The sequence below is a fragment of the Talpa occidentalis genome, unplaced genomic scaffold (genome assembly GCF_014898055.3).
Source record: "Talpa occidentalis isolate TD23 unplaced genomic scaffold, MPIMG_talOcc4v2.1 talOcc4.8, whole genome shotgun sequence".
NCBI lineage: Eukaryota > Metazoa > Chordata > Mammalia > Eulipotyphla > Talpidae > Talpa > Talpa occidentalis.
In genome coordinates this window covers 72,545,417-72,567,686 of record NW_023605194.1, presented here as the reverse complement: position 1 = coordinate 72,567,686, position 22,270 = coordinate 72,545,417, and the positions used below count along the sequence as shown (strand labels likewise).

At 47.3% G+C, this 22,270-nt stretch overlaps 2 protein-coding genes across 2 annotated transcripts in view; both read left to right on the top strand.

The window, feature by feature from the left end:
• Positions 1-925, top strand: part of MAPKAPK2 (MAPK activated protein kinase 2) — a 45,021-nt gene extending 44,096 nt beyond the window's left edge. The window contains exon 10 of the mRNA XM_037497467.2: positions 525-925. Coding sequence (XP_037353364.1) covers positions 525-668 — 144 coding nt within the window. The 3' untranslated portion in view covers positions 669-925. The remainder of the gene's footprint in view (positions 1-524) is intronic.
• A 52-nt stretch (positions 926-977) lies between these two features.
• The window catches only part of IL19 (interleukin 19), a 96,470-nt gene continuing 75,177 nt past the window's right edge, over positions 978-22,270 (top strand). The window contains exons 1-2 of the mRNA XM_054690582.1: positions 978-5,126; positions 13,332-16,425. The gene's annotated coding sequence lies outside the window, so the exon portion shown is untranslated. The remainder of the gene's footprint in view (positions 5,127-13,331; positions 16,426-22,270) is intronic.

The window sequence follows — 22,270 nt, the reverse complement described above, 5'->3', positions numbered from 1 at the left end:
TGGTTGGGCAGAGTTTGGCTCGAGAGAGCATGTCTCTGATACAAGAGTGGCTACTTCTTTGACCAAGTTGTGGCCAGAGGCTCCCATGTCCCATCTGCACTCAGCTGTGGCTGTTCTCTACCAGCCCCCACTCCCTGGGTCTTCAAAGGTACCCAATGGCCATGTGTTGCCATCGTCTCATTTTGCAGATGAGCAAACTGAGGCCAAGAGGAGGAGTGACCTGTTCAAGGTCATCCATTCTAGTTACTGACTGTGGCAGACTGGAGCCCAAGTCACCTGACTCCTTGCACAGTGCACTTTCTCCCACCCTGTGGGGCTGTGGCAGGGCTTTTAGGGAAGCAGTACCAGCTTGGTAGCCAGGCCTTATTGACCCGACTCGGGGCCAAATTTGCCATCAGCCTGGCCCTCTCACCCCCTGTCCCTTCTCTCTCCACTCCCACCCTATTGTGCTTTGCTTGTCCTGTCCTGACTTGTGTCTCTTGTCCCTCATGTCTCTCTCTGGGTGCCACCCCCGGCCTCCCCAGGAGGAAATGACCAGTGCCTTGGCCACAATGCGCGTTGATTACGAGCAGATCAAGATAAAAAAGATCGAAGATGCATCCAACCCTCTGCTTCTGAAGAGGCGGAAGAAAGCTCGGGCCCTGGAGTCTGCGGCCCTTGCTCACTGAGCCTGGGCCTGCCCGCCCTGCCGCAGGACAAGCAATAATGCGACATGAATCTATTTTCTAAATGAGGAGACAGAACTGTCCGCTCCCGCCTCCCCTCCTCGACTGCCTGGAGCCGGGAATCTCATCAAAGACTGAATTCTGTCTTAGGTTCTGGCTGCCCCAGAGAGGGAGAAGCTGGGAGGCCGGGAGGGCCTGGACAAGGGGGAGTGCAGTGATCTGGAACCTATGCTCATTTTGCAATTTTGTCAGTAATTTGACTTAGAATTTTTATGAAACTTACTGTTCTTTTCTCTCATGCTTCTCCCACAAGTCCTTTCCTTTTTTGGGTACTGCAGAGGGCTTGTTAAGGGGTATTTGTGGGAACTGTTAAAGGGAGCATCCCTGTGTTGTCCTGTTTGCCTTCCCTGTTTGCCCACGATAGCCCAAAGTGCTGCGGACTGAGGTGTAGGGGAGGTCAAGGCCAGCACCTCCTTTACTAGAGCCCTCAAGTGTCACCGTTGTGCCAGGTGGGTGGGAATGAGTGTGAGTGTGTGTGTGTGCGCGCGCGTTCGTGTGAGTGCACGTGCCACTTGCAGCTGTACATTTATGGGGTCAGGGGCAAACAGGCTGCAGAAGGAGGAGCCCTGCTGTCATTCAGGAAGCTTTCTCTTCCTTGGGTCGGCCTGGGTTGGACCTAGCAAGGAGCCTAGGAAGCCTTTCCAGAGCCTGAGACGGCCACCCACGCCCGCCTGTGCTAGCTGGTTCCAGCGGGCAGAGATGACGGGCACTGGTGCAGAAGTCAGGAGGACCAGACTCCACCAAGGGTCCCTCCCCATTAGTGCCAGTCCGGGTCCCTCTGAGGCACCCATCTGCCAAGTAACGCCGCTACTTCCCCTTCCTGCCATTATTAACCCACTTTCGTTTATTTTCTTAGTTTTAGCCGATTCCCAATGGGCTTCCTCTCAGCTCCTGTGGGTGGGCCTGGGTAAGTTTATAAGTGATGTCTCCCTTAGTTTGGAGGGGGCGGCAGCCAGCAGAGGCAACACCACGCACGTTATGACTCCCGCAGATTTCCACTGTGTGGCCAGGCGGGTGGGTGGGGGAGTCTCTGCACCAAAGACGTCTTGACTCTGCCCCTTCCCTCTTACTACACCCAGCCCAAGCAGCTCGGTTTCTTGTGTCAAAACCAGTGAAGAGCCTGTGGGGAGCCCTTTGCCAGGTGAATGAGGCCAGCGTAGGGGGCTTCGATGTCGTGGCCCCTTGGGGCGGGGGTGGCAATAATACTTCAGCTTCTGTTTCCCTTGGGCAGGGTAGTGGAGGGGCACCCAGGGTTTTCTGTGGGTGGGGGGCAAGGACTCTGAGTGCCTGCAGCACCTCCTGGTCTCTGATTGCTGTAAACTGTTACTGTTTTGTATGAACAAAGTTGTCTTTACTAAACAGATCTAATAGTTGAAAGGGGTTTTTTCTTTTCTTCATGTGACTCAGCCCCCCAGCCCTTGTATGATGACAGGGCAGAGTCCAGTGCCCTCGGGGAGGAAAGTAGAGGAAAGGGAAGGCTCCTGGTGAGAGGGACCAGCTCCAGGCCTGCCAGCACGTACCTGGTGTGGGGACGTGAATGCACTTGCCCTTCTGTGGAGGAGAGCAGGGGTGCCTGTGAGGGATGGGCAGCCCTGTTCTTTTGCCAGTACTGAATCAGAGCCAGGCTGCTTGTTAGAATTTGGTTCTTTGACCTGGAGACAGGTACTGGTACTCCCAACCCTGTGAGGTGGGGTGGGGGGTTCAGTGAGAAAGGGGTGGCGATCATTTGGATCAAATCCTTGGAGAGAGATGCAAGAAGGTTGGTATAGTTCCTCAAGGTTCCAGGAGGGGGCAGTAGAGTGTCAGACAGACCAAAATATTCTAGGTCAAAGCTGGAAGAGGCCTGAGAGTTCATGTGACTCTCCTCAATTTACAGGCAAAAAGACTGAGTCCCAGAGGTGGGATGTTTGAGCGCACAAAATGGATTGGTTTGTGGGAGTCCTAGATATAAATTGGTCTGTTGATCTCACTGCTCTTCCTCACAGTCAGATGAAACTATAGGGTATTTTAGATAATGTCACCTCCATTTTCTCATGTGACCCCAGAGGTCTTCAGAGAAGGCGAGCGGGATGTTCATCGTATTTTACGAGCAAGGAAACTGATGGAGAGGATGAAGTAACGTGCCAGAGGTTGCATAGCCAACTGATTTAGACTAGAATGTGGGATCCCAAGGCCTAGGGTGCCCTCTGGCCTCAGATCCAGCCTGCTGCCAGGAGGAGAGGCCTGTTTGAGCCCTCGGTCACCAGCAGAATCACCACCTAGTCTATGGGCACAGGCCCGGGGACCTCCCTGCCATCACTACTGAGGTTGGACTCCATCTTGACGCTACACTCTCTGCTCTAGAAGCCACTGCCCTTATGAACCTGCATGAGGTTTTGCATTCAAGGAAGTCCACTTATTCTCTCCACTTGCCAAGGTACAAGCAGTGATAGGACCCTCAGGAGAGGGGAACAGGGATGCAAGGAAGGGGCTGGGTACGAGGGAGGCGGGAGTTGACCGTGCTCTGCCACCTGTGGAGGTAGTGCTGGTTTCTGCTGCTGTCACAGTACAATTCATGGCACGAAGTTAGCATCTTCAGTTATGGAGGTCAGACGGTCTAATAGGGCCTTTGGGCTAAAATCTAGGTCTCAGCAGAGCTATGTGCTTTTTTGGAGAATGTAGGAGATTCTGTTGTCTCCCCTTTTCCAGCACTTAGAGGCCTCCCGCGTTGGCTCATGGCCTCTTCCTCCAGCTGCAAAGCCTCTTCATCACCCCTCTCTGACCTGAGCTGGGAAAGATTCTTTACTTTTAAGGACCCAGGTGACTAGATTGACCCTGCCCAGATAATCCAGGATAGTCTCCCCACCACAAGGTCCTTAAGGGCGGTCCTGTCTGCCAGTCCCTTTAACCATGTAAGGTAGTCACAGGGTCAGAGTTTAGGATGTGGGCATCTACAGGGTCACTGCTCTACCACAGAGACTTGTCTTACTTATGACCTCATCCTCTTGTCCCACACTTTGACATCACTGATTCCTCCCCTCATCTGTCTGGGTCTGGCCAATCTGGACCCAGCCTGGTGCTCAGGGTAGTTGGCTGTGGTGTAGGGCCAGGAGTGACCTTCTTGGCAAGCGCGGTCTCACTGTGCTGTTCCAACTCCCTCTTCCCCTCTGCCCCGGTCCTCCATGGTGACATGGCCTTGTGACTCCGTCTCCAGGGGAGACCTCACCTTTTGTTAAACTGGTTGGTGATGGGGCTTTGGTGCCTGTAGGCAGAGCTGACTTGCCTTGGTGCCTGAGCAATGGATGTCACTCCTGGACACTCTGGTGTGAGATGTGAGGAGGCCTTGCAGATGCTCGAGGCGCTGGTACTATGCTGGGTTATTCGTTTCTTCAGGCCATGAAAGCCCTCGGAGATAGACTGGTATCCAATTCACCTATGAGAAAACAGCCTCAGAGAAGTAAAATGAGTCTCCCAAGCCCTCACAACTGAGCAGAGGTGGAGCTCCTGCTTGAGTTCAGAGCCTCAGTCTCCTTGAAGAGGTGGGAGGGCCGAGCAGGGAGGCAGACTGGGTTCCCCTCCACGGAGGAGTTCCCTTTTCTCTAACTGGTGGCTTTGTGGAGAATCCAATGAGAAAATGGATTTCGGTGCTGCTCAGGGGACGGGTGGCCTTTATTAGCTTGAGAGCCCCGCTCTCCGGTGGGTCCCATGTCGGTGGGCCCAGGGAACCCCAGGTTCCTAGGCTGTGTCTACACTCCAGCTCTCAGCCAAAGGGCTGTGCTTTGGGGTGAAGAGGCAGTTGGGCTGGTAAACAATAGCAGTAAGTTTGGGGCTTTCCTTTGACAGGGCTGGGGACGGGAAATGAGGAAGACTGTGATGATGAGTGGCAGGGTGGGTAGGTCTGGCATGCCCATGTGTGAAGTTCAGTTATTCAGGGGAGGCAACAGGGCTGCTCGGGCTGGGGGAAGTGCTGTCCCACCCACTAAACAATGTAAACATACCTGCCAGGCACCCCAGCAGGCAGCCAGGGTGAGGATAAGGCCTTGGGGTGGGGGCTCTGTATTTTCAGCCCTTGGGAACACAGCTCTGCCCTGGCCCTTTCCAGAGCAGCTATTCTTTGGAAGGGACACCAGTTTCTAGCTCTGGAGGCCCTTCTGGTGATTTCATCTACCTCTCCCCTCTCTGCACTCAGACAAGGGCGAAGAAACTGCCCACATGCTAAATCTTGAAATAACCAGGCATTTAGTAAATGTCCTGTACTTTGGGAAAAGCCAAGTGTAAGACTTAGTTCCTGCCCTCAAGCTAATCAGTAAGGTAGAAAATATGCTTGCAACTGCGAACAACCTTGTTTTTCCTTTCTCTGCATCCACAGATCTGGCCACATACCTGGAATCATCCACTGGCAACTGCCCCAGACAGTGAGGGGTGTGTCACCAAACCCTCAGGGGGCACGGGGCAGCCCCTTAAGGCCCTAGAGGTTGTGAGACTGGAGTGGGGAGTGAGGTCAAAACACGTGCCCTGACTCACCTCATCCTCTGGCTGTGGCCCTTTCTGGGGTAACACTGGCCCTATTCCCCCTGGCTGGGTGAGATGAAACGTAGTGCCAGGACTTGGAGGGGGGTACACTCTGGGTAGGCAAGGACCTGGCCCCTCCCTCAACTCATGGGCCACCGGTTGAGTAGGGCCTGAACTTTGACCTCCTCGACCAGAGCTGCTCTCTGAAAAGACTTTGAGCCACTCCCTGTGCGTAAAGGGCACCTCTGGTTCTGTTCATCTTCAATGCCTGCATGTGCAGTACCCAGGGCTTGGGGCTGTGGGAGGTGGGAGGGTGAGGAGGGAAGTGGCTTGGTCTGTGGGAGTAGCCAGGCAGCATGCCACCGGAGCAGGGGTTGGGGCCCAGGGAGGGCTGCCTCCTGCAGAGCTGCGAGCTGGCCCTAGGAGAAGTTTTGATGGTGGACAGTGAGGAAACAGCATGGTGGAGATTTTCCCATCTGATTGTTGCTCTGGCTTCTGAAGGAGCAACATCCCTCCTCCTTAGAGTCCAGTTTCACCCCCGTCCTCTGGTCAGAATTGCTGCTCATCAGCTTGACCCTCGACCCTCAGGGCTTCTGCTCTTGGAAAAGGTCACTTAGCCCCTTCATGGGGCGCCCTTGGTGTTTTCATTTCTTTTCCTCTTTTCAACATCTCCAACCTGGATTCCCCTTGTCACCATGTTTGCTTCCCCCAAACCAAAATTTGGGAACATGGTCTGATAGGGATTTCCCCCCGTTTTTCAATTCATTAATATTTAAGGAAGCCTTAAAGCTATTCCTTAAACTTAGATCCTTTTCCATTGTATACTTTAAAGGTCATTATAGAAAAGGATAATGTCACATGAAATGGGAAAACAAGGAGAGCGGCCACCCAGGGCTTCCTTGCTCCTCTCCTCTGAGTGTTACTAAAAGCCTGGGACCCTGCAGGGCGTTCTCATTCCTGTCCCTCCTGGTCCGCCAGGCATCAAATGCGGATACTTCCCTGTTACAAATACAACCCTTAGTGTACATGAGCCTCCACACTTTTTATTGCTCATACACCGACATCTCAACCCTGGGTTGCCTTGGGTGTCCATCCATGCTCAGGAGGAAATAGTTGTTCTGAAGGGAAGTTACTCTCCAAGCCTCTGGCCAGGAAGTCAAGCATGTGAAGCCTGCAGGATCTCAGGTGGGGAGTTGGAGTGAGAGGCAAAAACCTGTGGGTGGTAAGTCATTTTTAGGGGCCAGGACTGCCATGCAAATACATTCATTTGCATAACTTTCTTGCTCTAAGGGCCAGTAAAGTTTCCTACCCCACCCAACACCCTTACCGGGATTTGCAAGTGAAATATTGGGACTGGCTTTCCCCCTTTGCCCGTCCCCTTCCTTCGTGAGTCCTCTGCACCTCTTGGTTTTGTTTCTGTCCCTCAGGTCCTATGTGTACAACTGCCGGTCTTAACCTCTCTGATCCAAGGTTCCCCAATATGCAAAGTATCTGCAGAGGTTATGCAAATGGTCCTCAGTCTGGGTGGTTCTGACCCAAGCCCAGTCAGCACTACCTCAGGCAATTGCTATCTGAGACCTTATGAAACGTGATCTTGACTCTTTCTCAGTCCAGGCAGCTGTGGGTCTCTAGTTCCTCAAGTGGCTAGAGCCTCTGGGGCTACAAGGCCTCAAGTTTCAGAATGAGCTGAGTTTTCCTAGTCCTTGCCCTCTGATTTGGAGACTTGTGGTTCTGAATTCACTGGAGCTTTACTTTCCAAAGAAGCCGCGATTACATCTCAAGCTGAGACGAACCTTGCTTAGCTGTGACTGGAGCCTGTGGTGGGGAGATCTGGGGTTTGCAGTAAGACCTAGAGGGGCCTATGGTTTTCTGGTACTCAGCTGGTGCCTCTTCTGCTCTGAAACCTGTTCTAGGGAAATGGCTCTCATAGTGCGGCTCTAGAGCTACCTCTCGCCCCACCCACCTGCCCACGGGCCCTAGCAGGAGGGGAAGGAAATGAGGCAGGTCTGCCTGGAAGAGGAAATCCAGTCTGTCTGCTTCTTCCAAATTCTGAAAATGACAGTTGACTCCATGGATGAATGTATAGTTTGCCCATAAAGCACAGTTAACAAAGAAGTTTTGGTAATTCAAGCATCAAAGAAATTATATATACATCCATATATATATATAATGATTATATATACATTCAGAGTGATATGTGAAAGTTCTGTTTTATACTCTCACTCAACTATGGCAACTCCCTCTCCAGAAATAATTTTTCAACAGCTTGATTTTATTTTTATTTTTTCCAGAGTTAGAAAAACTTTTATCTCCATGCATACATGCTTATAAACATAGGCAAAAATTTTCTTTGACGTTTATAACAAGTATAGATGAAGTCAGGAGGTAGATCGTTGGGTAACTTGCTTTTTAAAAAAAATGGGAAAGTGCACGGCATATAGACCATCTTGGCAGTGTTTATGTGCAGAGGTTTTTGGTGTTAAATATCTTTGCATTGTTCAATCAATTGCAAGAACTTTTCACTCCCATTAATCAACATGCAACCTGCCTTTTGAACTTAGCATGTCTTGGTGAGAGTTTTACCTGGATTCACAGACCTGTCACCTCTCTTTTCCAGCGTGGAGCAGTCCGCAGTGTGAGTGCCCTGTCCTCTACTTAACTCTCTGCTCTTGATGTTTTATTTGTTTCTGTTTTAATATTAGTGTAAATTCCTCAAACATCTCATACAGTATCTTTTACATGTGTAAGGATTTCTGTAGGGTAGATTCCTACAGGTGGAATAGCTACATCAAAGGGTAAGTACATTATAGGTTTTGGTAGCTACTGCTGAAAAAGCAGTATCAATTTATAAATGAATGCCCTTTGCATGTCGTGTTCTCAATGAGAGGTCCATGGCAGGATTTACTGTCAGCAGATTTACTGTCAACAGTACAATAGGGGATAGAATAAGTCAGCTGAGAATAAGAGGATATTTCCCCAAACTGTCAGATGCATACCTTCAGACTGGAAAAATCAGATCTGGAGGGGGCAAGGGGATTCCTTGACCTCGCCTGTGACAGCAGCTCTGCTCATTGAGTATAGTTATTTGCATGTATTTGGGTGTGTAGGTGGAATGGCTAAAAGACAAATCTGAGACAGACGTGGTCTGCCTTCTACTGGCGCTTGATCTTTACAGGCGACCTGACCTGATTCATAGACCAGGCAGTGCCGCCCCCGGGGGAACACCAAGGTGGCATGAGCAAGTGGCTGGCAGGGCTGTGAGGGAGCCCAGGGTACTGTGGGAAGGCACTGCAGAGGTGGGGAGAAAGGCACAGGGCGGAGGCCGTGGCTCTGGCTCTTGTGCCTTGGGGGACACCGGAGGAGGTGTGTGGGCTGCTGACTGCCCCCTGCAGATGCTGAGTCAGAGGCATCAGGCTTTGGGGTGGGCACCTAGTTCAGAGGCACATGGCCCAAGAGAAGGCCCTGGAATTACATTAAACTGGGCTCAAACAGGGCAGTGACCTCACTGAGTCTTGGTTGAACAACCAGTACAATGGGAATAATATTGTGGCATTCCACAATCATTTATTATGATTTAATAATATTCACATAATTAATGATTATGAGAATGCCTCTCAGACCTCCAGGGGCAGAGTGTAGCTGTCCCAGGGCTCTGAAACCTGTGCTCTGAGATCTGTCCCTGTGTCTGTGTTGAGGACGTGCTTCCTGCCCTTGCTCCCGCCAGTAACGGCAGGGTGCCAAGGCACGGCACCCCTGGGGAACCATGTTCTAGAGAAGGCTGATTTGTCTATGAATCCTCCCTTGACTGTGCTTGGTCTAGGACGTTGGGTTACCTCCTCCATCTCCCTCCTCAGTGGGGTGTGGTACGGTTGGGTGGCTCTCCCGCCTGGCCTGGCCCAGCTCCCTCTCTGGATTTTCTCTTATAAACATGTTTCCCCTGGTAAAACCCATCCATATTTAATCCCATTTTATCATCTGCTCTCAGAGGACCTGGACCAGCACTGGGGTCTCAGCTCCCTCATGGGGCTCTTGTGAGAACAAGTGAACACTCTTGCAGAAGCTTGATGTCGATGCTTGGCGCACAGTCAGCCCTCATGGTCCTTGTTATTCTAGTGCCAGTGTGACCAGGTTGACAGAACTGAAAAGGAGAGTTTGGGACTCAAATGTGTCTTCCTGCGCCTCCCAGCGCCATTTCCCTGAGTTCCCTATTCCTGCTGACCACTTCCTCACCTGCAGGAGGCAATATGTGGTGGTTGTCCCCAAAGTCCTGGCTTGGCCTGGCTGCTCTGCGTGGGTAAAGATGATTAATTCTGTGTGGTTATGGTTGAGAAGGGGGCTGCAGTGTTTTCTTAGGGACCGTGTGGACCCCTGGGCTTGTAGCTTGTCAGCCTGGCAAAAGGACCTTCCACTCCCTCACCCCCACTGTGGGCTGTGGGCATACTGAGGGGCAGCCTAGGAGCTGGATGGGCCACCCTGGCTGTTAGCTTCCAGGCAGCATTGGGGGCCAAGGGCATGATGGGAAGACAGCAGGGTCCATGAGATATAAGGGTGAGTCGCAGGGCTTCTCTCCATACACCGCCCCCCCTTGCTTCTAGAAGGAGCTGAGGCTGCCAGTACCGACCTTGGCCCCAGATTTAGAATGTAACCCCTTCCCTCCTTTCCCAAAGTTGCCAAACTTTATCAGACCCTTGACTTTGGGGAGTATTGTTCTATCATAAGAATTTAGCAAAACAAACAAAAACCAAAACCACCCTCGGCTATGTCCCAGCAAAGAAGGCCATGAAGTAGGGGTGAAATGGGGAGCAGTTGAGTCTACTGCGGTTTCAGAACCTGGTTCTTCCCGCTCACACCAGAAAAGGAAATGGGCTCCAGGGACAAGGGGGTGCCTGGCGATGTATGTGGCGGCACCCTGGGCCAGGATCCAGGCCGTGTTCTGTCCAACTTGTCAGCTCAAGGGCCTCGACTGTTGGGAGACTCCATTGTCCAACATAAATGGAGAGAAAGCGTGCTCACTGTGCTGTTAGGAGAGAAAGCATGCCCACTTTGTGCTGTTCTTTGTGAGGGTTGATGTAAACTATCAGCCAGTGACTGGCAGCCCAGTGAAGGAGTCTCGAGCCTGCCTCAGAAGCCCCAACCCCCTCTGTGACCCTTTTTTCTTTTCGATTTTGACCACGAGCAACCAATGAGGTTGTGGTATTACCCCCATTTATAGATTTGTAAACTGAAGCATAAATTTCTAGAAAATAATCCTTTGCAGTATAGAGCCATGATGCTCAACAGAGGTTTTTTGCCCATTACAACTTTCCAAGGGCAAAGAGAAGGCAGTAGAAGCCTCTGTGGCTCAGTCTCAAGGACCCTTGTTAGTGGCCAAGTCACAGTTTAGAGACCTGAAGGGCTGGGGGCATTGTCTGCTGGACCCTCAGACCCCGACAATGCTCCAAGAATCAGCACAGCCCTTCTTGAAGGGGAGCAGCAAGCAAGACAGGAGAGGTCTGCTGCTCCAGGGTCAGCTCCCTGGCGGGGGATGAACTCCTGCTGCAGTGGCTGGCGATAGTTTGATAGTGCTGAGTCTTAATCCCTTTGCCACCAGGGAGGCCTGATTTGATCACTTAAAAAAAAAATCTGTGTAATTTATAATGACTGAAATGTAAGCCCCACAAGACAGGAGTTTGTGTCTGCTTTATTCACTGATAAATCCCTAGTATCTGACACACAGTAGGACCTCACGTATTTGTTGAATGTTAGTGGGACCCTAGTAGCATGTCATATTCTTTGAAGATCATGAAGATGGCAGAGATAGGGTTCCTGCCACCCCGATTGACAGGTGAGGAACAGCAGGTGCTGCAGGAGGAAGCCCACAGGGTGTGGATGCAGCAGCTCGTGGCTGGTGGGTCTCCTGGAAGGGTTAGTGGGCACCTACACTGAGCTCTGTTACCTGAGACAGCTCCACCTTCCCAGGGCAAGTCTCCCCTCCGTCAAACTCTAGCCCCTCCAGCTGCTGTTTCACCCCATTTCCTCTTGTTCTGCCTTTGATGGATCCTGGGGAGTAACCACATTAACCACCCTCTAGCTAGTGCCTCAGCTCTGCCACCCCCCAGCAGGCTGCCCTGCAGCACGGCGGGGGTCAGCTGGGGACACCTGGCCCTCTGAGCAGGGTGAGTTTGTCCCCCCAGTGTCCCTGGTGCCTGCGGGAAAGTAAATACTGAGAAGGTGCTCAGTAAATCAGAGGGGTAGAGGGATGAAGCTGAGGATTAAAGATGCTGGAGAAGCCCTTTAGTTACCTAGCTCTGTCTCCCCTTGACAGCAAGTCATTAAACAAATTTCTTTGTATTTTTAAATTTATTATTTTTTTAAGATTTATTTTATTTGTGCATACAACAATTGGGGTATAGCCTCCCTGGTGCTGCAAGGGGTTAAGCACAACGCTGTGAAGATATCTGCAGACTCTGCAACATGAGTTCGATCCCTGGCCAGGGAGCTACCCACATGGCACAGCAGACCTCTCCTGTCTCCCCGCTGCTCCCCTCAGCAGTATATTTTCAGTCAGTTTGCCTGTTCTGTTCCCCACTCTGTCTCTGGTGAATCTTCTCATCCCCCACACCTCTGGCCTATAACCCAGTCCTTGTATGCATAAATAAATATATCTAAAAAAAAGAATTGGGGTGTAGGTCAGAGGTGTGGGGTGTGAGTAGATTCACCAGAGATAGAGTGGGGACCAGAACAGGTGGATCTACTGAAATACACAGCTGAGGGGAGCAGTGAGCGAGACAGGAGAGGTCTGCTGCGCCATGTGGGTAGCTCCCTGGCCAGGGATCAAGCTCATGCTGCAGTGTCTGGTGATAGCTTGATAGTGCTGAGACTTAACCTCTGCACCACCAAGGAGGCCTCTTTATTTATTTATATTTACTTATTTGTATTTTATGCCACATTCACCCAAACAGACACTTTCTAAATTGTACTCAATATAGTACAATATAGTTGAGGCTAAACAAATAAGAAAAGGAGAAAAGAAAATGAAAATGGGTAAGTGAGGATTGTATCCCCCCAAAGCTTTTGTCCCATAGAGGTGGGTAGAGCTGACACCCCTACATTTACAGTTCTGCTGTTGTCCAGGCGCTTACCTGGCTGCTTGTATAATGAGCCGTGAGGGGGTGACCCTGGGCTGCGGCCCTAGCAAAAGCATCAGGGCTGCCCCATACTCCTGGGGACCATGGGGAAAGGGTCACGATTCTCATGGGGCCCGAGCTCTCTTGGTTTTCATCACATGGCCACATGGCCCTGCCTAGGCGTGTTAGAGGAACAGTCATGTGATGGGTGCCCCGGGGCATTCCTGAATCACATCTTGGGGCCAGAGGTCCTCCTAAGGGACATTGCTGTTTCTCAAACTTTCTGGAATTATAGACCAAAAAAGTCTCCTGTTCCAAACCATTGACTATAGAGCTACCTATAGAATAAAAGCAAAGGGGGATATAATTTCTTTAGATATTGTGGTTGCACGGAGATAACATTTGTTATGATAGGAGAATGTATGGCACTATTATTTCCCCAATCCGCATTTGACATTGTTTTCATAGGCTCTAGACTAGCATCCCATGAACTCTGGAGCTTAAGCCTCCAATCCCAGAGTTTGCTTCTTCCCAGAAAGGACTTCAGTAACCATGTCAGAATCATGTGCCTTTCTTTTTAATTTTTAAGATTTTAATTTTTTATATTTATGTTCTTACACTGTTAATTTTTGTACAATATTTGCTTTCTGCCCTCGAGTGAAGTCCGGGTAGTTCTCCCACCACCACAGCCCCTGTTCAGGCCCCTCCTGCCCTGCCTCCTGTGTGCCTCAGACCTATGGTCCCCTTGCAAGTTTTGGCTTTTTCTTGACCCTTTTTTTAGTTTCTCTGTGTTCCACATATAAGTGAAACCATCTGCTATTTATCTTTTCCCTCTGACTTACCTTGCTTAGCATAATCCCACCCAGTTCCATCCATGTTGCTGCAAATGGCACGAGTTTATCTTTTTCTACTGCTGAGTAGTGTTCCATTGTGTATATATCCCACAACTTCTTGGTTTTGGGGCATTTAGGTTGAGAAGCACGTACCTTTCCTCTTGGTCTGTCCTCAGTGATCCTGAAGAGTGGCAAGTGATGTCCGCATCAGAGTGTCCCGGAGTGACTTACAGCAGGAGGCTTGACGGTGACAATCAGGAAGGTACAGCTTCAAAGCCTTCAATTTTCTAATCTAGTATCTATGTCTTTTATTTTTTCTAAAAGACGACTTCCGGATTATTTAAGCTTTGAGTTTCACAGACCCGAAATCCACTGCTGCTTGCGTTCCGATGTTTCAGCTACATGGCAGAGATTCCTGACCTTCTACGCTGTTGCTGGTGCGTGGCTGCCCAGTCAGGGCCTACAGTTCCCTAATCAAAGGAATGCGGCAGAAGGGATACTCCCACTGTTCCCAGGCCTGACCTGTTAAACTTCCCTCACAGCCCTGTGGGGTGACCCTAACACAAGGCCTCAGCAGCAGGAAGGGCTGTGCAGAATAGCCCCCCACCTCCCCAGCTGCCTCCTCCACACCACACACATTCTTTTCATGAGTGAGAAGTAAACTGTTAAGTTGTTGAGATCTGAGGGTTTATTTGTTACAGAAGCTGGTGTTAACCAACATACCACACTAAAAAGCAGACTCTCAAGTTCTAATAATCTCTAATTAATCCAACATTCTAAGCAGCTTTTGGGAAATCTGAAAAAAAAAAAAAATATTAGGTATTTTCCTTTCTGAGAGAAGGTGCTGACTCTGTCATCAAACAGACTGTGAGTGGCAGGGCTGTCAGGTGCAGGCCGTGGGAGTGAGGGTGCTTTGGCTGGAAGGGTGGATTTTGTGTGGCTTTATTCACTCATAAAATGGGCGGCAGAAGAGAGTTAGTGTGTTTTATGAAACAATAAAAAAGGAGGGAGGAAAAATACAGCAAAAATAACCATCAAATAAACAGCACAGACTGGATCAGCAAACCCAGGGTTCTGCAGGCCAGGAGTGAGGGGGAGACATGGACACAGTCACATTTCCCCCGCCCTCCTCTCCGTGAAGTCGAGATTTCACACAGTTTCAGTGTCTTCAGTGTCTAGCAATAAACATGGGGTCACATTTCTCTCCTGCTTAACAAGCTACAGCTCCTGTGGCACCTGTTCTTCCTGATATGTCTCCTGCTCCTTCCCAGGTTCTGCATGGAAGGCTCCACATGCTTTTCTTTCTTTGGGTGCAGAGTGAAGTGCCAGATGTGTGGACAAGGAGAGATGGCAACTGTGCCTAGAATCCAGCCATGCCTCACTGCTGAGGCACCCCCGGAAAACTGTGAAAGCCACTTGTTGGGCTTGTGCTTAGGGAGACACCAAATTAGGGAGCACATAGAGGTGGGTGCAGTCTGATTTTAGAGAAGCCTCGAAGTCATTCTGGGAGACAAAGTACGTCGAGCCTGAAGACAGGACTTGAACAAGCAGCATAGTCAGTGATCAAATTGCCTGAGAAACTCAGGTTCACTCAACAAGACGATGACTTTGCAGAGCACCTATCTTGGGTGGTGAGGGAAATTGAGGTCAACTCTGGTGCAGACAGGCCACTTATTTTATATGTTCACTGGACTGGTGGATTTGAATTTCCAGTAGTGTTGGTATATCTGGATTCCATCAAGGCATCTGAGAAAGTATTAGGTGATCAATTTATGGGTCTATTGCTAAAATACAGTTGTCTATTGTTTCTTGCAGGGGAAAGGATTATAGTTGATATCTGATGTAGTAAGGCCTCAAACCACCATGTTTAATGTTATAGCAACATTGGCAAAGATATAGAAGTCAAGTTTATCAAAAGCTGTATCCTTTGCCCCAAATATCTAGACATGGATGAGCAAGTCATAACTTTAATTTAAAAAATCTCAGTATTCAGGGGCCTCCCCTGGTGGTGCAGGCAGTTGAGCGCTGCGCTGTGAAGCTGTCTGCAGCCTCTGCAGCACTGGTTCTATCCCGGCCGGCCGGCGAGGGTCACACATGGTGCAGCAGACCTCTCCTGTCTCGCCTGCTGCTCCCTCAGCAGTGTATTTCATCAGTCTGCCTGTTCTGTTCCCCGCTCTGTCTCTGGTGAATCCTCTCACCCTCCTGTGCATCTGGCCTGTACCCTAGTTCTTATATAAATAAATAAATAAATCTTAAAAAAAAAAAAAAAAACCAGTATTCAGCATAGAATGAGAATGAAGTGACTTGATCAGAGTTGAATAAAAAATCTTGGGATTTTGGTGACCGCGGGTATAAGTTTCCTACATCTGCTGTAAAATTCTACCAGAATTTAGGAGATGGTTTAAACCAACAGAAATGTATTCTTGCACAATAGTTGTGCTTAGAAGTCTAGAATCAAGGTGTTGGAAGGGCCGTTCTTACTCTGAAATCTAGGGAAGAATCCTCCTTGCCTCTTTGTTTCTGCTCACAGTATTTGTGTTCCTTGGTCTGGGCAGCACAGCTTTGACTCTGTCTGTGTCCTCACCAGCACCTTCAGCCCAGTCGTGGGTTTGGGCCCACTCTACCCAGCACGACCTCATCTTTACTTGATTACAACTGCAAAGACTATTTCCAATTAATATATTTTATTTGGAATAACTCACAGGTGCTGGGGAGCTGGTACTTGAACATGTCTTTTTGGGGGTACAAAATTAAACCCCACAACACCCAGTATGGCCAACAATGTGGCGTGGTTGCTGCTCGAGTTGCCGACTTTGACTAGGCTGAATCACAAGAGATCCACCTGCAGCAGGAAGGGAGTAGGTCTAGGCTGCTGGCAGCACACCTGGTGAGCCCTGGCAGGACGTAGCTCCTCCCGCTCCCCTCTGTGTCCATGCTCCAGACCCAGCTTTTCCTTTTGTCTTCTAGACTGTTGATTCCTGACTTCATTGCTGTTCTTCTTCCCCCACTCACGCATTAAATGGTTGTATTCCTTAGTGCTTTCAGGCAGATCCTCTCTTTCTATGTATTTTTTCTATGTTGATATCCTCTTATGAAATTTCATTTATATACCATTTACATACAGATGATTCTAGAATCTTTTGGAGATGTCTCCTGAAACCCAACTAGATTTCAGTATCTTATCTGAGTATCTCCCAAATCAGCCTCTTTGTCTCCTTCCTCTTTTAGAAACTGCGCCTCATCCAGAGTTTCCAGGCTCAGGTGTCTAAGGTCAGTGCCCATTTGTCCAAGACACCCCTGATGTTGCCCTTCTCCTCACTCTCAACATCTAATTGTCATCCAGTCTGCATTATTGCAGAAATATGTCTATATAATTTCCCTTTTATTTCCACTTCTGCTACCTTGGTTCAAGCCACTGTCTATATATTTATTTATTTATATTTTGCTGGGATAATTATAAGAGGTTTTGAGTAGGTCTCCCAGCCTCTGGCCTTATTCCCCTCTAATCTACTTTCACAGAGCAGCCAAAATGCAATGTGACCATGTTATTTTCCTGCTTCAATGGATTCCCCCCCTCTTTACGATGAGTAAACCCCCCTAACATGGAGACCGTGTGGCCTAATCCCTGCTTACTTCTCAAGCTGCGTTTCTCTCTATTCCCACGATGTGCTCTCACACCCTCCCCTTCTCCTTGCATCTTTATCCCTGCTGTTCCCTCAGCCCAGTACTCTGTTCCTTTCTCTCTTTGCCTAATTAACTGATACTCATATTTCAGGTATCAGTTTCAAATCCTTTCTGGTAGGGACGGCTTTTCTGAACCATAGTTTGCCCCCCCCCCTTTTAGTAACTGTCCTGCCATGTTGCACAACTTCCAGGAGTGAAATCTGTATTGTATATGAATGGCACCCTGAAGTTGTGCAATGCAGTGACCAGGCATACTTTGTTCCTCACTGTCATTATTTGCTCCAGGACTGTAAACTCCACATCTGGCTCTGCTGTGAGCTTGGCATATATGAGAATTCAGTCAATATATGTTGAATTAATAACATGCCTCTCTTATGAATGCATACCTGAAAAATTGCAGGGGTGAAAAATATTATGGAGACCACATCTTATCTGCCATTGCTATTTGTTGAGTTAGCACATGGAAGTGTTTACTTTATTCTATTCCAGAAAGTGTAAGTAAAATAACAGAAGGCAAGTTACAGGGAAACAAATTTGGCTTGACAATGAATTGAAGGGCTTTCCAATAATGAGTTCTACTTCATTATATACACTAAAGTAGAAGCTGGAGGATGACTGGGTGGCAATCAGACAAGAAGGCCTTGGAGAGTCTAACTCAAGTTGTCTGAGTTTTTTTTTTTTTTTTTTTTTTTAAAGATTTATTTATTTATTTATACAAGCACTGGGTATAGTCAGAAGCGCAGGAGGGTGAGAGAATTCACCAGAGCCAGAGCGAGTTGCAGAACAGGCAGAGTGACGAAGAACACTGCTGAGGGGAGCAGCGGACAGCAGGAGAGGTCTGCGTGCCATGTGGGACCCTCGCCCGGTGGCTGGGGATCGAGCTGGCACTGCAGAGGCTGTGGACAGCTTTGCAACCCAGCGCTCAACTGCTGCGCCACCGGGGAAGCCCTGTCTGAGTTTTTATGAGTGTAGGGAAAGTTCTCTTTTTATTTGAGCTCAAGCATTTATTTAATGCTGTCTCAGTGCTTGACACTATTGGCTATAGAATGGCAAGAGTCAGCCATGTCCTCAAAGGTGCAGTCAGGTATCAGGGACAATCCAGACTCATAGGAAACAATTAGAAAGTGGAAACTTTCAGATTATCATCCATTGTCTAAGTGAGTGGAGATGAGTGTAGTTTTCCAGATTCCTGGTGCGGTGGAAGACACCTGTGGATGGGTAAGAGCATTATCCTTCTGAGGGGAGAGTCCACTTGAGGAGAAAGGGGGCAAGATTCTACAGTCCTGTGAGAGAAGGGCATGTGGACAGATATATTAGCAGGTATTCCTCACACCTTCATTCACAGCGCCAGAGTCTGCAGAAGTCCAAATTCCTTACAGGAAACCAGTGAGGAAGATGGGACAAGGGTTGGCCTGGGATTTTGCTGAAACTCAAGGAATGAACTGACTTGTCCTGTACTCACGTGTTTGGGGTTCATTAGGTGACTCAGAGGTGAGTCATCTGCTTATAGGGAGGAAGGGAGTAGGGGAAGCCCCAAGAGTAAAGCTGTCCAACTGTTTCTAGTCTGCAAGTTCTCTGTATTTTTTGTACATACTTTTGGCTGCAAGAAACCTAAAACCCAATTAACAGTGACGTAGTGAAAAGGAAAATTATCTCACATGTTGAAATGCCTGAAATGGTTCTCATCTGTGATTGGTTAATTCGTGGATTTAACTTAGTCATCGAGAGCCCACTTTTTTCCATTATTCTCTTTGCTGTTTTCTGCTGGTTGATTCATCCTCTTCAGCTGACTCTCCTCACAGTCTCAGGAAGGCTTTACAATTCCAGACTTCAAATGTGAACAACAACTAGAGCAGAACAAAAGCCGAATCTCTTCACTTTTCAGAGAGAAAAATACTTCCTAGCTACTCGTTCAGTTTACCTCACCTAATGTCTTAATAACCAGACGTTATATAACAAACCCATTCTTAAGTCAGTCACAGGACATGGGAAATGGAATTACTGTGGGGCAAGCCCAGTTCCCTTTGAATCACATGGAAGCCTGATACCTGAACAATATCAGGGTTATTTTATTTTTCCTGAATAAAGCACATTTAAAAATAATTGATGTAATGTTGGCTTTCAATACTCTGTTTCAGACACATAGCTTCATATCCCAACAGCTGCCTATGCCACATCATATCTACCAAGAAATGTCTAGTTACCATCCTCTACCTCCAATTGACCCCCGTCTCTGTTCCATCCTCTCACACCCTTTTCCCCTCTTGTAACCACCCTTCTGTTGTCCGAATATAAGGATTTACTTTTGTTTGTTCCTTTTCTTTATTTATTTTCATGTGTGACTAGAGTCCTATGGTATTTGTCTCTCTTCATCTGACTTATTCACTTAGCATAATTCCCACAAGATCCATCCACATTGTGGCAGATAGTTAGGTTTCATCTTCTTTTATAGCTGACTAGTATTTCATTGTTTATCATCTTTATCCTGGCAGCCTTCAGTGGCACTTAGGCTGTTTCTGTTCTTGGCTATTGTAAATCATGTTGCAATGAACATAGGGATGCAGGTATCTTTTCAAATTAGTCTTTTCATATTCTTCAGATACATACCCAAAAGAGGTGTTGCTAGAGTATATGGTAGTTCTATTTGTAATTTTTTGATGAACCTCCCATCCTGGATGAACCAGTTTACATTCCCACTAACAGTTTTTGAGGGCTCCCTTTTCTCCATATCTTTGCCAACACTCACCATTTTCTTGTTTGTTTGTTTTATTATAGCCATTCTCAAGTGTGGGAAGTGAAATCTCTTTGTGGTTTTGATTTGCATTTCCTTAATGATAAGTGATGAAGAGCATCTTGTCATGTGCTTGTTACCATCTGTATGTCTTCTTTAGTAAAATGTGTATTTAGATACCCTGCCCATCTTTTTTTTTTTTTTTAAGGTTTTATTTATTTATTTATACAAGCACTGGGTACAGTCAGAAGCGCGGGAGGGTGAGAGAATTCACCAGAGCGGGGAGCAGAGCAGGCAGAAGGACCGAAGTACACTGCTGAGGGGAGCAGCGGGCGGCAGGAGAGGTCTGCGCGCCATGTGGGACCCTCCTCCAGTGGCCGGGGAGCAGCCGGGGATCGAACTGGTGCTGCAGAGGCTGAAGAGGCTGCGGGCAGCTTCGCAACCCAGCGCTCAACTGCTGCGCCACCGGGGCGGCCCCCTGCCCATCTTTTTTAATGAGGTTTTTTTTTGTTTGTGTTTTTGGATATTATATGGTTTGTAAATATCTTCTTCCATTCAGAAGGTTGCCATTTCATTTTAATAATGGTTTCTTTTGCTGTGCAAAAGCTTTTCAGTTTGAAAGAGTCCCATTTGTTTATTTTTGCTTTTATTTCTCTTGCCTTGTAAATGAAGCCACAAAGATGGCACTAAGGTTGATATTGAAGAATTTGTCACCTATGCTTTCATCTATGTATGGTTTCAAGTATTATATTGAAGTCTTTAATCCATTTTGATTGATTTAACTAAATTCATTTTTTTGTATATGATGTAAGATGCTGATCTAGTTTCATTGTTTTACATATCTTTACCCAGTTTTCCCAGCGCCATTTATTGAAGAGATTTTCTTTGTTCCAGTGTATACTTTTGGTTCCTTTGTCATAAGTTGTTATCTGTACATGTGTGGGTTTATTTCTGGGTTCTCAACTCTATTCCATGGATTTGAATGTCTGCTTTTGTTCCAATACCATACTGTTTTGATTACTGTAGTTTTGTAGTATAATTTGAAGCCAGGGAGCATGATACCTCATTTTTATTCTTTTATTCTCAGTATTGTTTTTGCTATTTGAGGCCCTTTGTAGTTCAAATTTGTAGTCCATAAAAATTTTAAAATTTTTGATTTTATTTCTGTGAAGAATACCATGGCAGGTCTGTTCTTCCTATCAGAAACAGAATATAAAATTGCCATGATAAACAAATTCAAAGACATGGAAGAAAAACAATTGATTCAAAGAAATGGAAGAAAAACAATGGAAACAAAATCAATTAACAGAATTTAAAATTTGGAGACTCAGGATGTAAAAAGAAAAATAGAAGAGATGGAAAATTCAGGAGAAAGCTATGGCAGTAGAATAGACCAAATGGAAGAATGAATCAGTGAGCTTGAAGATGTGAATAAAAAATGAATCCAGATCTGTATTATAATGGGGGGGGGTTTCTTGCAGGCTATTTTTCTATCCTTTTAGTATGTAGGAGAGATACTGAGCACAATATATGAGAAATATATATAATTGCCATAGTGCACTCACCACAATATATAATATATGAGAAAAGACTCAGGAAACAATGAATATGCATGCCAAGGAAAGAGCTGTGTTTGGAGATTTGCTGGAGGTTCCCAGTAGGATGTATCATTAGATTATGACTCACCTTGGGAAAAAATACAAGCTTCTTGATTTAAGTGACTCTATGTGTGGTTAATGCTTGGACATTTGTTAGTTTTCTTACATAAAAATGATTCAAGTGGTAAGATATATAGGTCCTTTTACTTATTAGGAAATTCCAAGAATTGTAAGGAATTTTCTCAAGAAAATTGAGTTGTCTCCTTTAAGATGTAGGAAATCTAAATCAATCATTTGTACAATGTATAAAACTCTGAAAACTCTATATGGAAATGAGAATCTGAGTAGGGAGTCAGAAGGCATTATAAGGAAAGACCCAATTCTAATTAGTAGCATATAAGGTCAGTCCAGTTATAATTCATGGTGTTAACTCTGATCTTATCTGTTCCTATGGGAGAATTTTTCCAAATATCTAAAGAATAGAACTGCTTTTACTGCATATATATTATGTGCTTCACATATTGATGCCTTCACACATATATTGATGCCTTTATTCCTTAGGATAGCAACACCTTAAAGGAATGATTATTCTCTCCATGTTATAGAGGACAATATTGAAATTGGTGAGGTCACAGATGATGTAGTTTAGGCTGAGAATATCATCTCTTTGCTGTGGAATAAGAAGTAATAGGTGGTACTTTTCCTCTTGGGGAGGAAGCACAATGGACTAAGGTAATGGGTCATAGGTGCTTTTGTGGTGAGTGCACTATGGCAATAACACTTGAAGGGGGGATCCTATACTCCCCAAATACAAACAGCAATGTTTTTTTTAAAAAGATTATTTATGCATACAAGAACTGGGGTACAGGCCAGAGATGTGGGGGGTGAGAGGATTCACCAGAGACAGAGTGGGAACAGAACAGCAGACTGACTAAAATACACTGCTGAGGGGAGCAGCGGGCGAGTCAGGAGAGGTGTGCAGCGCTATATGGGTTGCTCCCTGGCAGGGGCTCGAACTTGTGCTGTGGCTGCAGGTAGCTTCATAGGTTGCATCTTAACCCCTTGTGCCACCAGGGAGGCCACAAACAACAGTGTTAACCAT